This window comes from Macaca mulatta, chromosome 8 (assembly GCF_049350105.2).
Source record: "Macaca mulatta isolate MMU2019108-1 chromosome 8, T2T-MMU8v2.0, whole genome shotgun sequence".
Taxonomy (NCBI): domain Eukaryota; kingdom Metazoa; phylum Chordata; class Mammalia; order Primates; family Cercopithecidae; genus Macaca; species Macaca mulatta.
In genome coordinates, this window is record NC_133413.1 from 100,251,100 (window position 1) to 100,267,786 (window position 16,687).

Consider the following 16,687-nt stretch of genomic DNA (forward strand, 5'->3'; position numbering starts at 1 on the left):
TGAGAGGCTGAGGCAGGAGAATCTCTTGAACCTGGGAGGTGGAGGTTGCAGTGAGCTGAGATCGCAACCATTGCACTCCAGCCTGGGTGACAAACTCCAAAAAATAAAAAATGGGGGGGGAGGGAGGGAGGGAGGGAAGGAAGGAAGGAAGGAAGGAGGGAGGGAGGGAGGGAGGGAGGGAGGGAAGGAAGGGAGGAAAGAAAAGAAAGAATATATAAGGCAAAAGTTCAATGAAGACAGAAAATGTAATTGTGTGGATTGGGGAATAGAGGGGATGATTAAGTCCCTGAGGCTGAGTGGGATTCCCAGAAGAGAAAGTAGAAAGACAGACATCATATATAGATTTAGAGAACATACTTAAACTTCAGAAGGAGTAAGAAGACACAGGAAAAATATGGGACTTTGTGAAGAAGTAAAATTCTATGATTTATAATTTACATAGGACAGACAATTGCTGACAGAAATTGTAGTGAAAGCATGCCATATAAACCCTTTTTTGTTTTAAGAAATATCTACTTGCAGAATTAGGTTTCTGAACTAGCCTTAATATTAGTGGAAACTAAAGACATTGGAGCCTACCTTCTGTCTGCTCAGATGTTGACATGTTAGCCAATAGGAACTTCTAAGGCATATTCCACCTCTAATGAAGATGTTGTATTTTGTAGGAAAAACTCAACACTGTTCTTTTATGATGCTGCATCGCTGTCCTGGAAATCACAGTTGGGACAGCACCATTTCTGCGTCTCAAAGGGCTGCATTCTGTGATCACAAGACCACTCCATGCTCTTCAGCAACAATAAATCCACTCTCAACTGCAGGAAACTCAGGTAAATATTTACTGTGAAACACCTTGTAAGTGATGCCATTTAGCTTACATATTTATGTTCAGTGGGTTTACCATACAGTGAGATTTATTTGTCTTTATTTCCTCAATATGATAAATATATACCTTCTTAAGTAGGAAAACAAATCCCAGGAGATGGGAACGATGACATGGCCCACATGGTGTTCTGTGAACATCTAAATAGGGAGGCAGTACTAAGAGGAGGTATTAACATATTACTAATTAACAAATTTGCAGGTATCTTTTATATTTGAAACAAAATGGACATTAAACAAAACTGAACAAATCCTAGAAGATGGGAATGACGACATAAAGTGGTTTTTGCCCCAAGATTTATACCATATAAAAAGGCAGTGCCTTTTCTGGGGAGTGAGGGGGAGATAGCCCAAATCTCTGAGTGTTTCCTGAAAAATGATAGCATTCCCCCAAATACTGGTGTTCAATATTGGCACAATCATAGGAAAATTAGGTTTTATGCTTTATTGATTTTTCATGGAATTTTACTTATTGCTATGTATCTGTCCTCACCTTTTAAATATTCATTCCTTGCTCTTTTTCAGAACGTCTGCAGCCTGGTATCGCCCAGCAGTGGATCCAGAGCAAAAGGGAAGACATTGTGAACCAAATGACAGAAGCCTGCCTTAACCAGTCGCTAGATGCCCTTCTGTCCAGGGACTTAATCATGAAAGAGGACTATGAACTTATTAGTACCAAGCCTACAAGGACCTCAAAAGTCAGACAATTACTAGACACTACTGACATCCAAGGAGAAGAATTTGCCAAAGTTATAGTTCAAAAGTTGAAAGATAATAAACAAATGGGTCTTCAGCCTTACCCGGAAATACTTGTGGTTTCTAGATCACCATCTTTAAATTTACTTCAAAATAAAAGCGTGTAAGTGACTGTTTTTCAAGAAGAAAAGTCGTTTTATAAAAGGATATTTATATCTCTGTTGCTTTGACTTTTTTTTTAATATAAAATCCGTGAGTATTAAAAGCTTTATTGAAAGTTCTTCTTTGGGTAAATATTAGTCTCCCTCCATGACACTGCAGTATTTTTTATTAATTAATACAAGTAAAAAGTTTGAATTTTGCTACATAGTTCAATTTTTTATGTCTCTTGTTAACAGAAACCACTTTTAAAGGGTAATAATTATTATTCTTTTTCATAACAGTGCCTTAAGGTATGATGTATTTCTGATAGAAGCCATTTTCACATTCATGTTCTTCGTGGATTATTTGTTACTCGTCTAAGATGCAATTTGATTTTATGAAGTATATACCGTTTTACCCACCAGAAACAGTACAGAATCTCTGCCCTAAAATCCCAGGCTTAATTGCTCTACAAAGGCTTATTAATTTAAAACTCCATTAATAGGATTACATTTTAAAGTTTTATTTATAAATTCCCTTTAAAAAAGATATTTCAAAGGTAAAATAATACAATATAAAGAAAAAATAAATATATTAATACCGGCTGTCTGTCTCCATTTTTAACCTCAGCCTTCCCTACTGTCACCAACAACCAAGCTAAATAAAGTTAACAGCCTGATGTTTATCCTTCTGTCCCTTTCTTCCTGCTTATATTTAGAACATATGCTCATTTGGGAAAGGATCTTTTCTGCATATTATTATTATAATAATACATCATACTGCAACCTGCTTTTTGCATTTAATAGTACAGCCTTCCAGATCAGATATGGCTCTAACTTACTCTTTTTACTTGCTGCCTAATACCCACACTGTTTTTATTTTCTTAACTTGTCCGTATCAAATTTAGCCCAAACAATAAAAGTACAGTGTGAGCACTTTTTTGGTTAATGGGTTATATTACTATATGAGAACTTACAAGGAATAATAGCCGTTATCTGAAACCGCATAGCAAAGTCAGCAGAAAGTGAGATACAGAGTAAATTTGAAAATATGAACTTTCAAGAAGCAACAGACCCAAACCTGAAAAAAGTTTGAATAAAAGAAATTAGATGGCATTGAGGCAATTAAATATTTTATTAGAAATATAAGTATTTTAATCTACATTTTAGCGCTTGACATTAACTTGTAGCTCTTACTGTGCCTTTCAGAAATATGGAAATCTATTAATTTCCATATTTGGAAATTAAATGAAAACTGAACACGAGTTATCTATTAAATTTTAAAAAGCATTAAGATACAAATTTTATTTGTGGAGTAAAAAATAGAGATAAAAATTCTTTTACAAGCTTTCCCTTTTCTCTATACATACTCTAAAAAGAAATTATTTTGAATATCGATGGCCTCAAATTGACTTTTATACTGATTTCATGAGGTATATCTGGATTGATAAAATGAACTTTGCCCTGTTTTTTATTCTCTGCAAAGATCTAAAAACTCATAGTCTGTGTGCTTTATGGCTATGTGCTTATAGCCACTTTCTCCCACACTTTACTGTATGGAAGACACACGTGTAGTCATCCATCATCACAGCTATGCAAACTTTTTCTGCATAAATAATAACATGTTAATAAGAAGATGTCAGGGATTAAGATGAATCTGCAATGAGCTCTCATCATCTCTTCATGGGATTGTTACAATCTCAGCAGTTGGTTTTTATTATAACCCCTATTTAGTAACTGCTACTTAGGGGAAGATGAGACAGATTATGCTGAGTATGACTAGTTAGTGTACAACAGGGTCTGGCATAGAGTAGGCACTTTCTGAATAACTCTTTAATGAATAGTGTAATGGAATGAAAAAACAGAGAAGGGGAGATGTTTCCTTTAAATCTTATTTCCCAAAATGTAGTGCAAGCACAGCTAGTAGTAAGTGGGATTATTTTAGGTCATATGTAGGCTTACCACAAAATGGCATCTGAGTCACTTAGTAAAGGACATTCTTTTCCATTCTTTTTTGAGCCTTATAATTAAATAAAGGAGAATATCTCAATTTTTGTGCTAACATCTTTTTATCCCTCTTGTTAACAAAATGAGAATAGGCTTTAGGCTCAGAACTTCAGAAACAATATTAGCAAGAATTTTATGGGTTTTTTATTACATTCTATTTGAAATTTATACTTCTACATATGACAAGTAATAGTTTTCTGTTTTTACTAAAGTTTTATTTCATAATATTTAAATAAAGACAATTTAAGTACTATTAAGTAAATTATAATGCAGATAGGACTTGAATGTGCCAACAATCATAGAAGTAGTAAGAAAATGACAGATTAAAATTCAGTCGCTCCAGGAAGGGACCTAGTAATTTATTTTTTAACTAGCTAGTATTAGATAATGCTAGAGGTGTCATTTCTTGCAGTGGATTTTAAGACAGTGCTACCCAGAAGTACAGTCCACAGACTGGCTACATTTAGCATCACCCGTAGCACGTTAGAAATGAAACTTCATGACTCCTATCTCAGACCGACTGAATCAATCTCTGGGGGTGAGGTCTAGGAATCTGTTTTAACAAACTCTCCAAGCGATTTTTACTCATGGTAAAGTTGAAGACCCTTTATTTTAAGAAATACTATAGATTTGTACATAAAATAATTTCTCTCTAGGTTCACAGATGTGTTTTCATGAAGTCTGATAGCCACATGCCTTCAGAATGTACACACTGAGATGATGTTTGATTACAAAATTTTACTTTTGTTTTGCATCCAATTTGAATTCCCAAAACAATTTTAACATGCTTTGAATTCTGGAAAGATAGCTTCACTTAAACATGAAAATCATGGCCAAGCGCGGTGGCTCACGCCTGCAATCCCAGCACTTTGGGAGGCGGAGGCGGATGGATCACAAGGTCGGGAGATCGAGACCACGCTGACAAACACGGTGAAACCCCGTCTCTACTAAAAAGTACAAAAAATTAGCCGGGCATGGTGGCGGGCGCCTGTAGTCCCAGTTACTTGGGAGGCTGAGGCAGGAGAATGGCGTGAACCCGGGAGGCGGAGCTTGCAGTGAGCCAAGATCACGCCACTGCACTCCAGCCTGGGCGACAGAGCGAGACTCCGTCTCAAAAAAACAAAAACAAAAACAAAAACAAACCATGAAAATCAGATCACTATATTAGAATCTACAACTCAGTTCTTTAGGGAAGAACTTCAGAAGGGGCAAATGCTTGAATTATGACAGCAGTAGAGCTGAGCTGATATAAGAGGATCAATACAAGAAGCGAGACTAAATTATGCTGAAAGTCATACTAAAGAAATTTGCATAACTATGAAAGATTTGGATGTTGCAGCAGTTGTGTCAAGCCGTGGGGGCTGTTTTTTATTTCTCTCTACCATTAATCTGCCTACCCTCAGCCCCTTCAAATACTTAATTTATGAAGAAAAAAATATGGCCAACTGGGAGAGAAGGAAAATCAGTAAACGTTCATATTTAGCCATTCTCACAAACATGTTTCGGCCAGGCGCGGTGGCTCACGCCTGTAATCTAAGCACTTTGGGAGGCCGAGGCGGGTGGATCACCTGAGGGCAGGAATTCGAGACCAGCCTGGCCAACATGGTGAAACCCCGTCTCTACTAAAAATACAAAAATTAGCTGGCAGAGGCCTGTAATCCCAGCTACTTGGGAGGCTGAGGAAGGACAATCACTTGAACCTCAGAGGCAGAGGTTGTAGTGAGCTGTGATTGCACCATTGCACTCTAGCCTAGGAGACGAGCGAAATTCCATCTCAACAACAACAACAACAAAAGTAATGTGTTTCTTCAAAATTGTGCCTCCCATCTCCCACACAGCCTAGTTCTCAAATTACCTGTTGCTTTTTCTCTCTCCACTGGATCATTTCTTTTCAAACACCCAGATTTCCTTTAAAAACAAAATTTCTTTACTTACCCTATCTATCCTTTTTCATTCTTTTCAAGGAGTTTATTCTACACGACCTCTATTTTGTTACCTATTTCTTTGTTTAAAATTTGATGTCATGTAATTAACGAATGGGTTGAAAGGAACAAGTGTGCATCTGATGCTTCAAAATCCTCTACCCGAAAGATGTTAATAGACATTTATCTCATGAGTAAACACTTCCATACATAAAGGGGGAAGCTTATTAGTACTATCCATACTTTTTTTTTTTTTTTTTTTTGAGATAGAGTCTCACTCTGTCACCCAGGCTGAAGTGCAGTGTTACTATCTCAGCTCACTGCAACCTCTGCCCCTCCAGGATTCAAGCGATTCTTCTGCCTCAGCCTCCCGAGTAGCTGGGATTACAGGTGCCTGCCACCACTCCCAGCTAATTTTTGTATTTTTGGTAGAGACGGGGTTTCACCATCTCGGCCAGGCCGGTCTTGAACTCCTGACCTCGTGATCCACCTGCCTCAGCTTCCCAAAGTGCTGGGATTACAGGTGTGAGCCACCGCGCCTGGCCAGTACTATCCATACTTTCATACACTGATTTAAAAATTGATTTCCAGCCAGGCACAGTGGCTCACGCCTGTAATCCTAGCACTTTGGGAGGCCGAGGCAGCTGGATCACGAGGTCAGGAGGTCGAGACTATCCTGGCCAACATGGCGAAACTCCGTCTCTACCAAAAATACAAAAATTAGCCGGGCCTGGTGGCATGCGCCTGTAGTCCCAGCTACTCAGGAGGCTGAGGCAGAAGAATCTCTTGAACCCAGGAGGCAGAGGTTGCAGTGAGCCGAGATCACGCCACTGCACTCCAGCCTGGGCAACAGAGCGAGATTCCATCTCAAAATAAATAAATAAATAAATAAATAATAAAAATAAAAATGGATTTCCCTGTAGTATGTATCAACTCGTCCTGATTCCAAACCTTAGAATATTTTATAGGGTAAATCTAATCCCTCTTCTATGACAGTATCTTATATATTTCCAAGGAGTTCTTTTATTTCTGGTGATTTTTTTTTTCTGCTTCAGAAGAATTCCTACTTTCTTCAGTGGTTATTTAAGAGGCATGGTCTATATTCCTCTCAAAGTATGGTAGCCACAACTAAACACGGTGCTCCTACTCAGGTCTTGCCAGCACAGTTAGGATATCTGCTCCGTTATACTTAAATAAAATGCTAACGGACCATTTTATAGTAGTCACATGTTATTGTCAAATTAATATTTAACTACCAGCTAACAAATTCTTCATCTGTACACCTGTGTTGTTTTGCCTTATTTCTCCACTTTTCAAAGAGGTAAATTGAATTTTTAGGCTCATATATAACAATTTGCCTTTATCTTTTTTTTTTTTTTTTTTTTTTTTTGAGATGGAGTCTCGCTCTGTCACCAGGCTGGAGTGCAGTAGCACGATCTCAGCTCACTGCAACCTCAGCCTCCTGGGTTCAAGCGATTCTCCTGCCTCAGCCTCCCAAGTAGCTGGGATTACAGACAGGTGCCACCACGTCCAGCTAATTTTTGTATTTTTAGTAGAGATGGGGTTTCACCATGTTGGCCAGGATGGTCTCGATCTCTTGACCTCATGATCCTCCCTCCTCGGCCTCCCGAAGTGCAAAGTGCTGGGTTTACAGACGTGAGCCACAGTGCCTGGCCTATCTCTTTTTTTCTAATTCATCCCTAGTTCCAGTCATTCAATACATTTTTTTATCCCTAAATCTGGAATCTTCCAGCTTGTCATCCACAAATTTGACAAACTTGCTTTTTATAGTTTCATCCAGGTTACTAATTAAAAATGTCGATTGTGCTGAGCCATCCAAGCATGAAGTTTGCAAAATACCACAAGCCTTCTTCCCTTCAACTTGACAAAGCTCATAACTATTTAAGTACAATCATTAATCACTAATGAATATAATTGGAATATTTTAAAGTGGTTCCTTTTTTAACATAAAAAATATGGAATCTACAAATTTAGCCTACATGGTCTCTATTTCTGGGCAGTTTTGAACACAAAGAATTGGCTTGTGTTTTCATTGACAATGTGTGTTTCAATGTAAATCCACTTTTTTGCTACAAGTACATTCAATTATTAAAATGGGGAATGCCTCTTCTCTTAAAATATTAAATGGGCATTGTTCAGGCTCTGCTTATAAAATCTGGTGCAAGACACTCTCTGCCTACCAAAATCCCATGATTTAGGATGCCAACCACATAAAGAACCTCCAAATTCAACATCTGAAAAAAAAAATACTAAGAAAATGAAAGACTAGACAGAAGATAATTTTAAAATATTTATATAATAACGTTAGAGAGACTTGAGAAAGTTGTCTTCAAAACTAGAAGAAATTATTTAAAAATAGGAACAACTAATGATCTAGAAACATTTAAACTATTATTCTCATAACAATAACACAGAACCCGTCTATTCTTGAAAACTGTCCTTTTTCTCACCAGGACTCCTAACCTGGGAGTTTGTTAGGGTAGATAACCAGTCCAAGTCTCTACCTTCCAAATCTTTGGTTGATTCCTTTTTGGATGTATTTAGCAACCCTGAGCAAACAAGGAAGCTACCAACAAAATAACTGAAAGTACTTTTCATTGCTAGTTTGAAGTCTCCTCCCCTCACTAAACACATGTTGCTGAGCTTTTGCCTTGTCACTTCTTCCTTCCCACTGTGACTGATGAACTCCTCATCATACTAAGAGATGCTTAGGGCTGGCAGGGTGCCCATCACCTTTGTTTCCACCAGTACCCGTTAGTGGAATGGTACAAAGTCTAAAGGGGCAAGAAAAAAATTTTTTGAAAAATTAACTCTTTAGTGTTTTGGGCACAGCCTGATCACAAACACATGAGATATATTTCGCATAGGCCTCCCGACAAAGTTAAAAGGACTCAAAATTCTGAATTAATTTTGATCCCAGGGGAGAGTTAATAGTTTTAGAATTTTAAGCTCATTAATCTAACTGAATTCATTCTAAGGAATATGGAAACTAGTACTGGGAACCTGGGCCCAAGAAAATGTTTTAACTTTAATTATTTTTAAATTAGAAGAAAAAAATGGATATGTAACAATGAACAGTTTAGATTACATATATCTTTATAATAATGCAATTGTAAAAAAAATTTTTAATATCTTTTATAGAGGACAGAGCCCACAAAAGCATAAGTGCCTATGTCAGAGGTGTGTGAACCAGAGCAACTCCATTTTGAATAGGGGCTGAGTGAAATAAGGCTGAACACTACTGGGCTACATTCCCAGGAGGTTAGGCATTCTTAGGGTGAGACAGGAGGTTGGCACAAGATACAGCTCATAAAAACCCTACTGATAAAACAGGATGCGGTAAAGAAGCCAGCCACAACCAAGATGGTGACAAAAGTGACCTCTGGTCATCTTCACTGCTCATTATATGCTAATTATAATATAATTATAATGCATTAGCATGCTGAGAGATACTCCCACCAGGGCCATGACAATTTACAAATGCCACAGCAACCTAGGGAAGTTACCTTATATGGTCTAAAAGGGAGAGGAATCCTCAGTTCTGGGAATTGCCCACCCCTTTCCTGGAAAACTCATGAATAATCCACTTCTTATTTAGCATATAATAAAGAAATAACTATAAGTATACTCAGTTGAGCAGCCTATGCCACTGCTCTGTCTATACAGTAGCCATTTTTTACTCCTTTATCTTCTTAATAAACTTGCTTTCACTTTATGGACTCACCCTGAATTTTTTTTTTTTTTTTGCACAAAGTTCAAGAACCTCTCTTGGGGTCTGGATAAGGACACCTTTCCAGTAACACCTAGGGCCCATGAATGCCCTCATGCAGCTCTGACTGTGAAGTGGCTTACCTGATGGTAGTCTGAAAAGTTTGCTTGAGACTGGAGCCACTGTGAAAGTTGACCTTACAAACTGGGTCATTCTTGTCACACCCAACTAAAACAGTCAAGAGTAGCAGTCAGGGCACATACCATTGCTCCAAGAATGTAATTCTCTGCAAGCTTGGCTGCTGAGACTGCCTGCTGTAACCTGAAACCAGTTTTATCTAAAGGCTACTGAAACAATCTGCTGCACCTCTAAGACTAGTTTTACCCACTACCATCACTCACTAAAACGCTTGCCAGCTCCCCAAAACCTTACTTGAGTCAATGAACTTTCTTGAGTAGTGGTATGTAATATTTCTCCTTTTTATAAATGCTCTAACCTTCTCTTTGTTCTTTAGATATACCAAAGACAGGACTAATCAGACACGGTACTCCAGAGGTGCTAGGATAGGGGGCAAAGGGCAGGGAAACTGAATAGTGGCAGATTAGGCTTGTCATTGTCAGGAAGGACCAGTGGCCCACAACACTAGCGTGTAGAGGAAAAAGCAAGTGGAAACACAATGAATACTGCAGGTTAAAGGTGTGGCCCTCAGAGCTTGAGCATTTTCCCCTTTCCACTTGCCAAGACCCTGAAAAAAGGCTGAGATTCAGACTTCCCACCAACCATTTCAGGTTAGAGCCTGGGCCACATTCAATTTAACTTAGAAACATAAATAAATCTGTCTTGTTCCTGAGTGTTATAGGCAAAATCATGCCTGATATATTGACTGGTATGGTCTTTTTTATTACTATTGTTGCTTTAGGTTGTGTATTGACTGATTTCCCCCAAAATGATCTGTTGAAGTCCTAATCCCCAGAATCTGTGAGTGTGACTTATTTGGAAAGTGGGTTTTCACAAATGTCATTAAATTAAAGATCTCAAGATGAGGCCATCCTGGATTAATTGGGTGTGCCATAAATCCAGTGACATGTGTCCTTATAAGAAGAGGGCTGGGCATGGTGGCTCACGCCTGTAATCCCAGCACTTTGGGAGACCGATGCAGGCAGGTCACTTGAGGCCAGGAGTTTGAGACCAGACTGGCCAACACGGAGAAACCCCATCTCTACTAAAAATACAAAAATTAGCTGGGTATGGTGGTGGGCATCTGTAGTCTCAGCTACTTGGAGGCTGAGGCAGGAGAATTGCTTGAACCCAGAAGGCAGAGGCTGCAGTGAGTTGAGATCATGCCACTGCACTCCAGTCTGGGCAACAGAGTGAGACACTGTCTCGAAAAAAAGAAAGAAAAGAAAAAAAAGAAAGAAAGGAGAGAAGACACAGACAAAAGAAAAGGCCATGGAAGGCAGAGGAAGGGATAGGAGTGGCACAGCCACATGCCAAAGAATGCCTGGAATCATCCAAAGCTGGAAAAGTCAAGGGCAAAGGACTTTTACACCCCTAGCCTTCAGAGGGCGTGTGGCCCTGCCAACACCTTGATTTTGGACTCCTGACCTCCAGAACTGTGAGAGAATAAATTTCTATTGTTTTAGGCATCAAGTTTATGGTAATATGTTAATGGTAGTCTTAGGACACTAAGATACTTCATTTTTAAAAATATACTTTATTTTTTATAGTAGTTCATGATTTCTTGAAAGATTGAAAAGCTGGTGTAGAAAGTTCCTATATACCCTGCACCCAGTTTCCCCTACTATTAACATCTTCCATGAGTATAGTGTAGTTGTTAAAATTAATGAACTAATATTGATAATATAAAAGAAAAATAAAATCTCAGGACCCTCTAAATTTATCATGCCAAGGGGGAAATTAAGCTCTGGAGACTGAGTCATGAAGCATGTTTGCAATTAGATTATAGATTAACTCTCTTCCTCATTGTTCTTGTTCTGTAAATGACTAGAAGAGACCAGAGACCAGACCTTTATCCACTTACAATTACTCATCTTTGTTATAGAGTAACTGCCTCCTTTATTGTTCAATACCTAACTCAGACCAGATGGTGCAAAAGACCCGATAACTATTAGAATCTCAGTGTGAAATGCTAAATATACCTCTGAAAATAGGTAATTGGAAATCTAAGCTGTTGGAACTCTAAATTACTTTGAACCTTAAAGAAATGTGAGGTTATGGGGCCTGAGTCACGTGACAGGCAGCTGTAACCTTTCTTGCTCTGATTATAGATTAGCCTTCCTCACCTCCATTGTTTTCTAAAATGTTATATATTACTAAAGGGCACTAGGGAAGACCCCTTCCCGCTTCCCTGTTGATCTTTATTATAGATTAACTTCCTTTTATCTTTCTCACAAAAAGGCTTTATGGTTATCACATTGTCTTCAGATGGAATATTAAATATACTCTTTTAAATTGGAAAGGAAATGAAAACATGCTGTATGGAAAACAAAATGAACTATAACTAATTAAATGTTTATAACTCATAAAGCAGCCTTGTATAGAAAATGTTATATATAATCCTACTCTATTTTCTGCCTATATATGCAAGAACTTTTAACTTCAGAGCATTGACACCATTTCTCTGGAGTCTGTGTCTTTTAAATAGCCGCTCCCAGCTTTTCACTTTAATAAACTCTTTATTACTGGATTCTGATCCATTCGATTGTTTCAGCTTGACATGCCTTTCCTGAAAAAAAATACCACCTCAACAAATCAGATCATTGTGACTCTACATTAAGCCTAACATAGAAAGATGCTGAAATTCTGCTAAACTTCCCTAAACTTTGTGAATATGAGTAATAACTTCTATACTTTGGAACACTGACTTCCATTCTTTAGAATCTGTGCTTCCCAAGAAGCCTGGCTTCAAACTTTGCACTTGAATCCACTCTGTTTAAACTAGATTCTGAGTCAGACATGGTGGCTCACGCCTGTAGTCCTAACACTTTGGGAGGCTGTGGCAGACGGATCACGTGAGGTCAGGAGTTTGAGACCAGCCTGGCCAACATAGTAAATCCCGTCTCTACTAGAAATCAAAAAAAAAAAAAAAAAAAAAGGTTAATCAGGCAATCCCAGCTACTTGGGTGGCTGAGGCAGGAGAATTGTTTGAACTCAGAAGGCAGAGATTGTAGTGAGCCAAGATCACACCATTCCACTCTAGCCTGGGCAACAGAATGAGACTCGCCTAATGTCTTTTTTCTGCTCCAAGATCCCATCCAGGATGCTGCTGAGGTGTGGAAAATGATTCCCCAGCCTATGGGGCTTGGGCATGCTGAGTGTTTTGAAAATTGAAAGGCCTCAGAAACAAGGTCCTGTCTAACCTTGTGTTGTTTCCCCAGCCCACTTCACCTCCCAGGACAGGAAGGGACTCTCTCTGGAGTTTCCTCATCTGTTCGAAAAAGTGTCTTACAGAAAAAAAAAAAAAAAAAAAAGCACACAATTGCCTTCTATCTGCTTCCTAAAATCTCATTATCTATTGCAGAAAAAAGACAAGAATGCAACCACACCTGGACAGGCTTGTTTTTAACAAGATAATTCCTGCCTCTGGAGCTCAGAGAAAAGTTCAAAGAAAATCCTTTACAAGTTAATTACTGTTCCCCAGTCCATGCATTCTCCCTAATAGTCATTTACTGCCCCTCAAAGAATTGCCTATATCCCCCAGTGCCTCCCTCCCCTAGGAAAAAGGGCATATAAGCTGTACCCCATTGGAAGATTGGGGAAATCACTTTGTGATTCCACCACATTAATACATTTGTATGCCTTTTCTCCTATTAATCTGCCTTTCATCAATTGATTTTCAGCAAACCTTCAGAGCAAAGGGCAAAGGGGAAGTTTTCCCCTGGCCTCTATAATACCACATTACATTTGGTTGCCCTGTCTCCTCAAACCTTTGCATGCTTTTTGACCCATCAATGAAAACACCTTTGCAAATATTATGACAGTGAGAGAACACTAGCATGACTCATCCCCTCTTGCTTCTAGTCTCACAGGCTGGCTGTCTTCACTCATTCCTGGGCATAGACCAAGCTAATCATGGGAAAATTTTAGTATATAGTTTAATTTTGAAATAAGGATCATAATAGTCCTTCCCTAAAACTGACCCCTGCCTTGCTCAGAGACCAAAGCTGGCTTTGTAAAATTAATGAAAGTTTATGACTTTAGGATTGTGGGAGGGATCTGAATTCTGCTAAAATGTAGGCATAGCTCCTATATTCCCTTACTGCTCAGGAGTGGAGTCATGTGGCCAGAGGTTACAAGATCTGTAACTTCCCCACTTGCTCCTATAGATAGTGTCACTATTGTAGAACCTAAGATTGGTCTTCTGAGATGTTTTTCAGATTTTTGCAGTCTGGCAACTGACTGATCCCACCCAGACCCATGACTCATGACTCAACCGGTTCTACGGCTCTCACTCAGAGGCAGACACAGCACACAAGGACTGTTTTCCACACCCCTATGATTTCATTCCCACCCAATCAGCAGCACCCATTCCCTATTCCCCTGCCCACCAAATTATCCATATAAACCCTATCCTCTGAGTTCTTGGTGAGACTGATATGAGTAATAACTCCAGCCCTTCCATTCGGCTAGCCCCACATTAATTAAACTCTTTCTCTACTGCAATACTGCAGTCTCAGTGAACTGGTTTTGTCGGTGCAACAGGCAGGAAGAACCCATCAGGGGATTACACGAATTCAATATCCAAGAATTTATTCTAAGGAAATAATCATAGGTGTGTGTAAAGATTAAGCCATGATGATATTCACTGAGGCATTGCTTAAAAACTGTTGAGAAACAAAAATAGTTTTTGCTTTTAGGGGTTATATCAATCCTTATTTGCCACTAGAAGTTAAAACTGAGAAGTCAAGAATATATTAATTCATTTAAAAACAATAATGAAAAATACATCTTTATGAAGTTAAGATGTATTTTTCATTTTTCATCCAAAATGAAAAACAGTTGATGAGAAGAGCCACATTATTTTACAGTTTTGCATATCTATTTGAATGTTTAAAAAAGTAAGTAAATAGAAGCAAACTGAGTTTTCATATCTGCATTCAATCTGTTGCAAAATCACATGTCATGTAGCCTCTGGAAAACTCCACTGTTCACCTGTGAGCGTATGAGAGTAATAAATGCAATAACATCTCAGAATTATTATGGAAATAGTTTTGACCTAGCAGACCCCCGAAACGTCACAGAGTTTCTGGGTGATACTTTGAGAAATGCTGGCTTAATACAACAAAAAGTTTAAAACAACATAAAAATTTCAAATAATCAAAGATATTATAAATGACCCTCAATACTATTAAATGAGAATAAACACAATTCTTATTAACTAAATCATATGCATATTTTTATCTTTTTATTCTCTTATTATGCTGGCAGAATTACCCCTTCTCCTGCTAAGAATAATCCTTTGTTTCTGCATTTCTCCTCCAGCTTATTAGATGACTCTCCCTCTCACTTCACTCCAACCGTTTCCTTAGATAGTTTCCTTCTAGAAACACTTAAGGCTCCCAAGAGTTTCTCATTTAAAAAAAAAAAAAAATCAGCCCTTTCTGTCTACTTCTGTCTTTCTCTTTCCTCTTTCCATTAACAGAGAGGATTTTTTCTTCTTTTTACCTCCCTGCTTTCTAAATTCACAGTCTAGTGATTAGGTGTTCAGATTTTGTTTTTCGGTAAACTAATTACACATTCTGTTTTGGAATTTGCTTCTTAAATATTTATATGTCATTACATGTAAATTACATTATTTTTTAAACTATTATATGGTGCTTCATTATATTGATGTACCAATATTAAATCTATTTCCTCTTGATGAACATTTCAATTTTCCTAACTTTCTGCTATTAGAAAAAATATGAATAGGTATGGTGTATATATTATGTTATTCATTTATATGTAAATGAATTTATATAAAATATAAATTTAAATTAATTTATATACTTTTTAAAAAATTTTACTTTAAGTTCTGGGATATATGTGCAAAATGTGCAGATTTGTTACATAGGTATACATGTGCCATGATGGTTTTCTGCACCTATCAACCTGTCATCTAGATTTTAAGCCTCACATGCATTAGATATTTGTCCTAATGCTTTCCCTCCCCTTGCCTCCCACCCCCCAACAGACCCCGGCATGTGATGTTCCCCTCCCTGTGTCTGACTTCAAACCATACTACAAGGCTACAGTAACCAAAACAGCATGGTACTGGTGCCAAAACAGAGATATAGACCAATGGAACAGAACAGAGACCTCAGAAATAACACCACACATCTACAACCATCTGATCTTTGACAAACCTGACAAAAACAAGCAATGGGGAAGGGATTCCCTATTTAATAAATGGTGCTGGAAAAACTGGCTAGCCATATGCAGAAAACCGAAATGGGAATCCTTCCTTACACCTTTACAAAGATTAACTCAAGATGGATTAAAGACTTAAATGTAAAACCCCAAACCATAAAAACCTTAGAAGAAAACCTAGGCAATACCATTCAGGACATAGGTGTAAATTTTATATATATATGTGCATTATTATTATTATTATTATTATTATTATTATTATTGAGACAGGGTTTTGCTCTTTTTGCCCAGACTGGCATGCAATGGCATGATCTCAGCTCACTGCAACCTTTGCCTCCCAGGTTCAAGCAATTCTCCTGTTTCAACCTCCTGAGTAGCTGGGATTACAGGCACGCACCATCATACCTGGCTAATTTTTTTTATTTTTCGTAGAGATGGGGTTTCACCATGTTGGCCAAGCTGGTCTCAAACTCCTGACCTCAGGTGATCCACCCACCTCAGCCTCCAAAAGTACTGGGATTACAGGCGTGAGCCACTGCACCCAGCCCATACTTTTTAAGTATTATGGCACAGGTCTAGAAATTGAACCACTGGGATCAAAGAGTATGAACATTTTAAATGTTAGTGAATGTTTGCAAATTCTCTCCTAGGAGTTGGTATCAATTTACATTCCCACCAAAAACTTAATTATGGCTGGACTTCTTGGGAGAGCTGTCTATAAAAATTATCACTGTTACACTTCCCCAGTCACTTGATTCACTCCTCAGTCCATTTAATCTGGCTTCTGTCTGAACCACTCCACTGAAATTGCTCTTGCCAAAAGTGACTAACACACCCTCCTAGTTTCTGAATCCAGGGGAAGTTTTTCAGTCCTCTTCCTATGTGATGTGGCTGAATGCCCTCTCCTTTTCTAATGGTTATCTTCCCTTTTGTGACACTAGATA

The 16,687-nt window shown here is 38.2% G+C and overlaps 1 protein-coding gene and 1 long non-coding RNA gene across 11 annotated transcripts in view; one reads left to right on the forward strand and one right to left on the reverse strand.

Annotated features, from left to right (window-relative positions):
* Positions 1 to 2,321, forward strand: part of RIPK2 (receptor interacting serine/threonine kinase 2) — a 37,380-nt gene extending 35,059 nt beyond the window's left edge. For all 3 annotated transcript variants that reach the window (XM_001084687.5, XM_015145673.3, XM_015145674.3), the window contains 2 exons: positions 666 to 827; positions 1,405 to 2,321. In XM_001084687.5, the coding sequence (XP_001084687.1) occupies positions 666 to 827; positions 1,405 to 1,742 (500 nt within the window). In that variant the 3' untranslated portion in view covers positions 1,743 to 2,321. The remainder of the gene's footprint in view (positions 1 to 665; positions 828 to 1,404) is intronic.
* Positions 1 to 16,687, reverse strand: part of LOC106999849 (uncharacterized) — a 136,715-nt gene that overhangs the window by 28,390 nt on the left and 91,638 nt on the right. For 7 of the 8 annotated variants that reach the window (XR_013397328.1, XR_013397326.1, XR_013397327.1 and 4 more), the window contains one exon: positions 950 to 1,020. This is a non-coding gene — a long non-coding RNA (uncharacterized LOC106999849). Of the gene's footprint in view, positions 1 to 949; positions 1,021 to 1,372; positions 1,422 to 16,687 lie in introns of those variants that run through there. The other variant, XR_003732433.2, reaches the window with a different exon arrangement.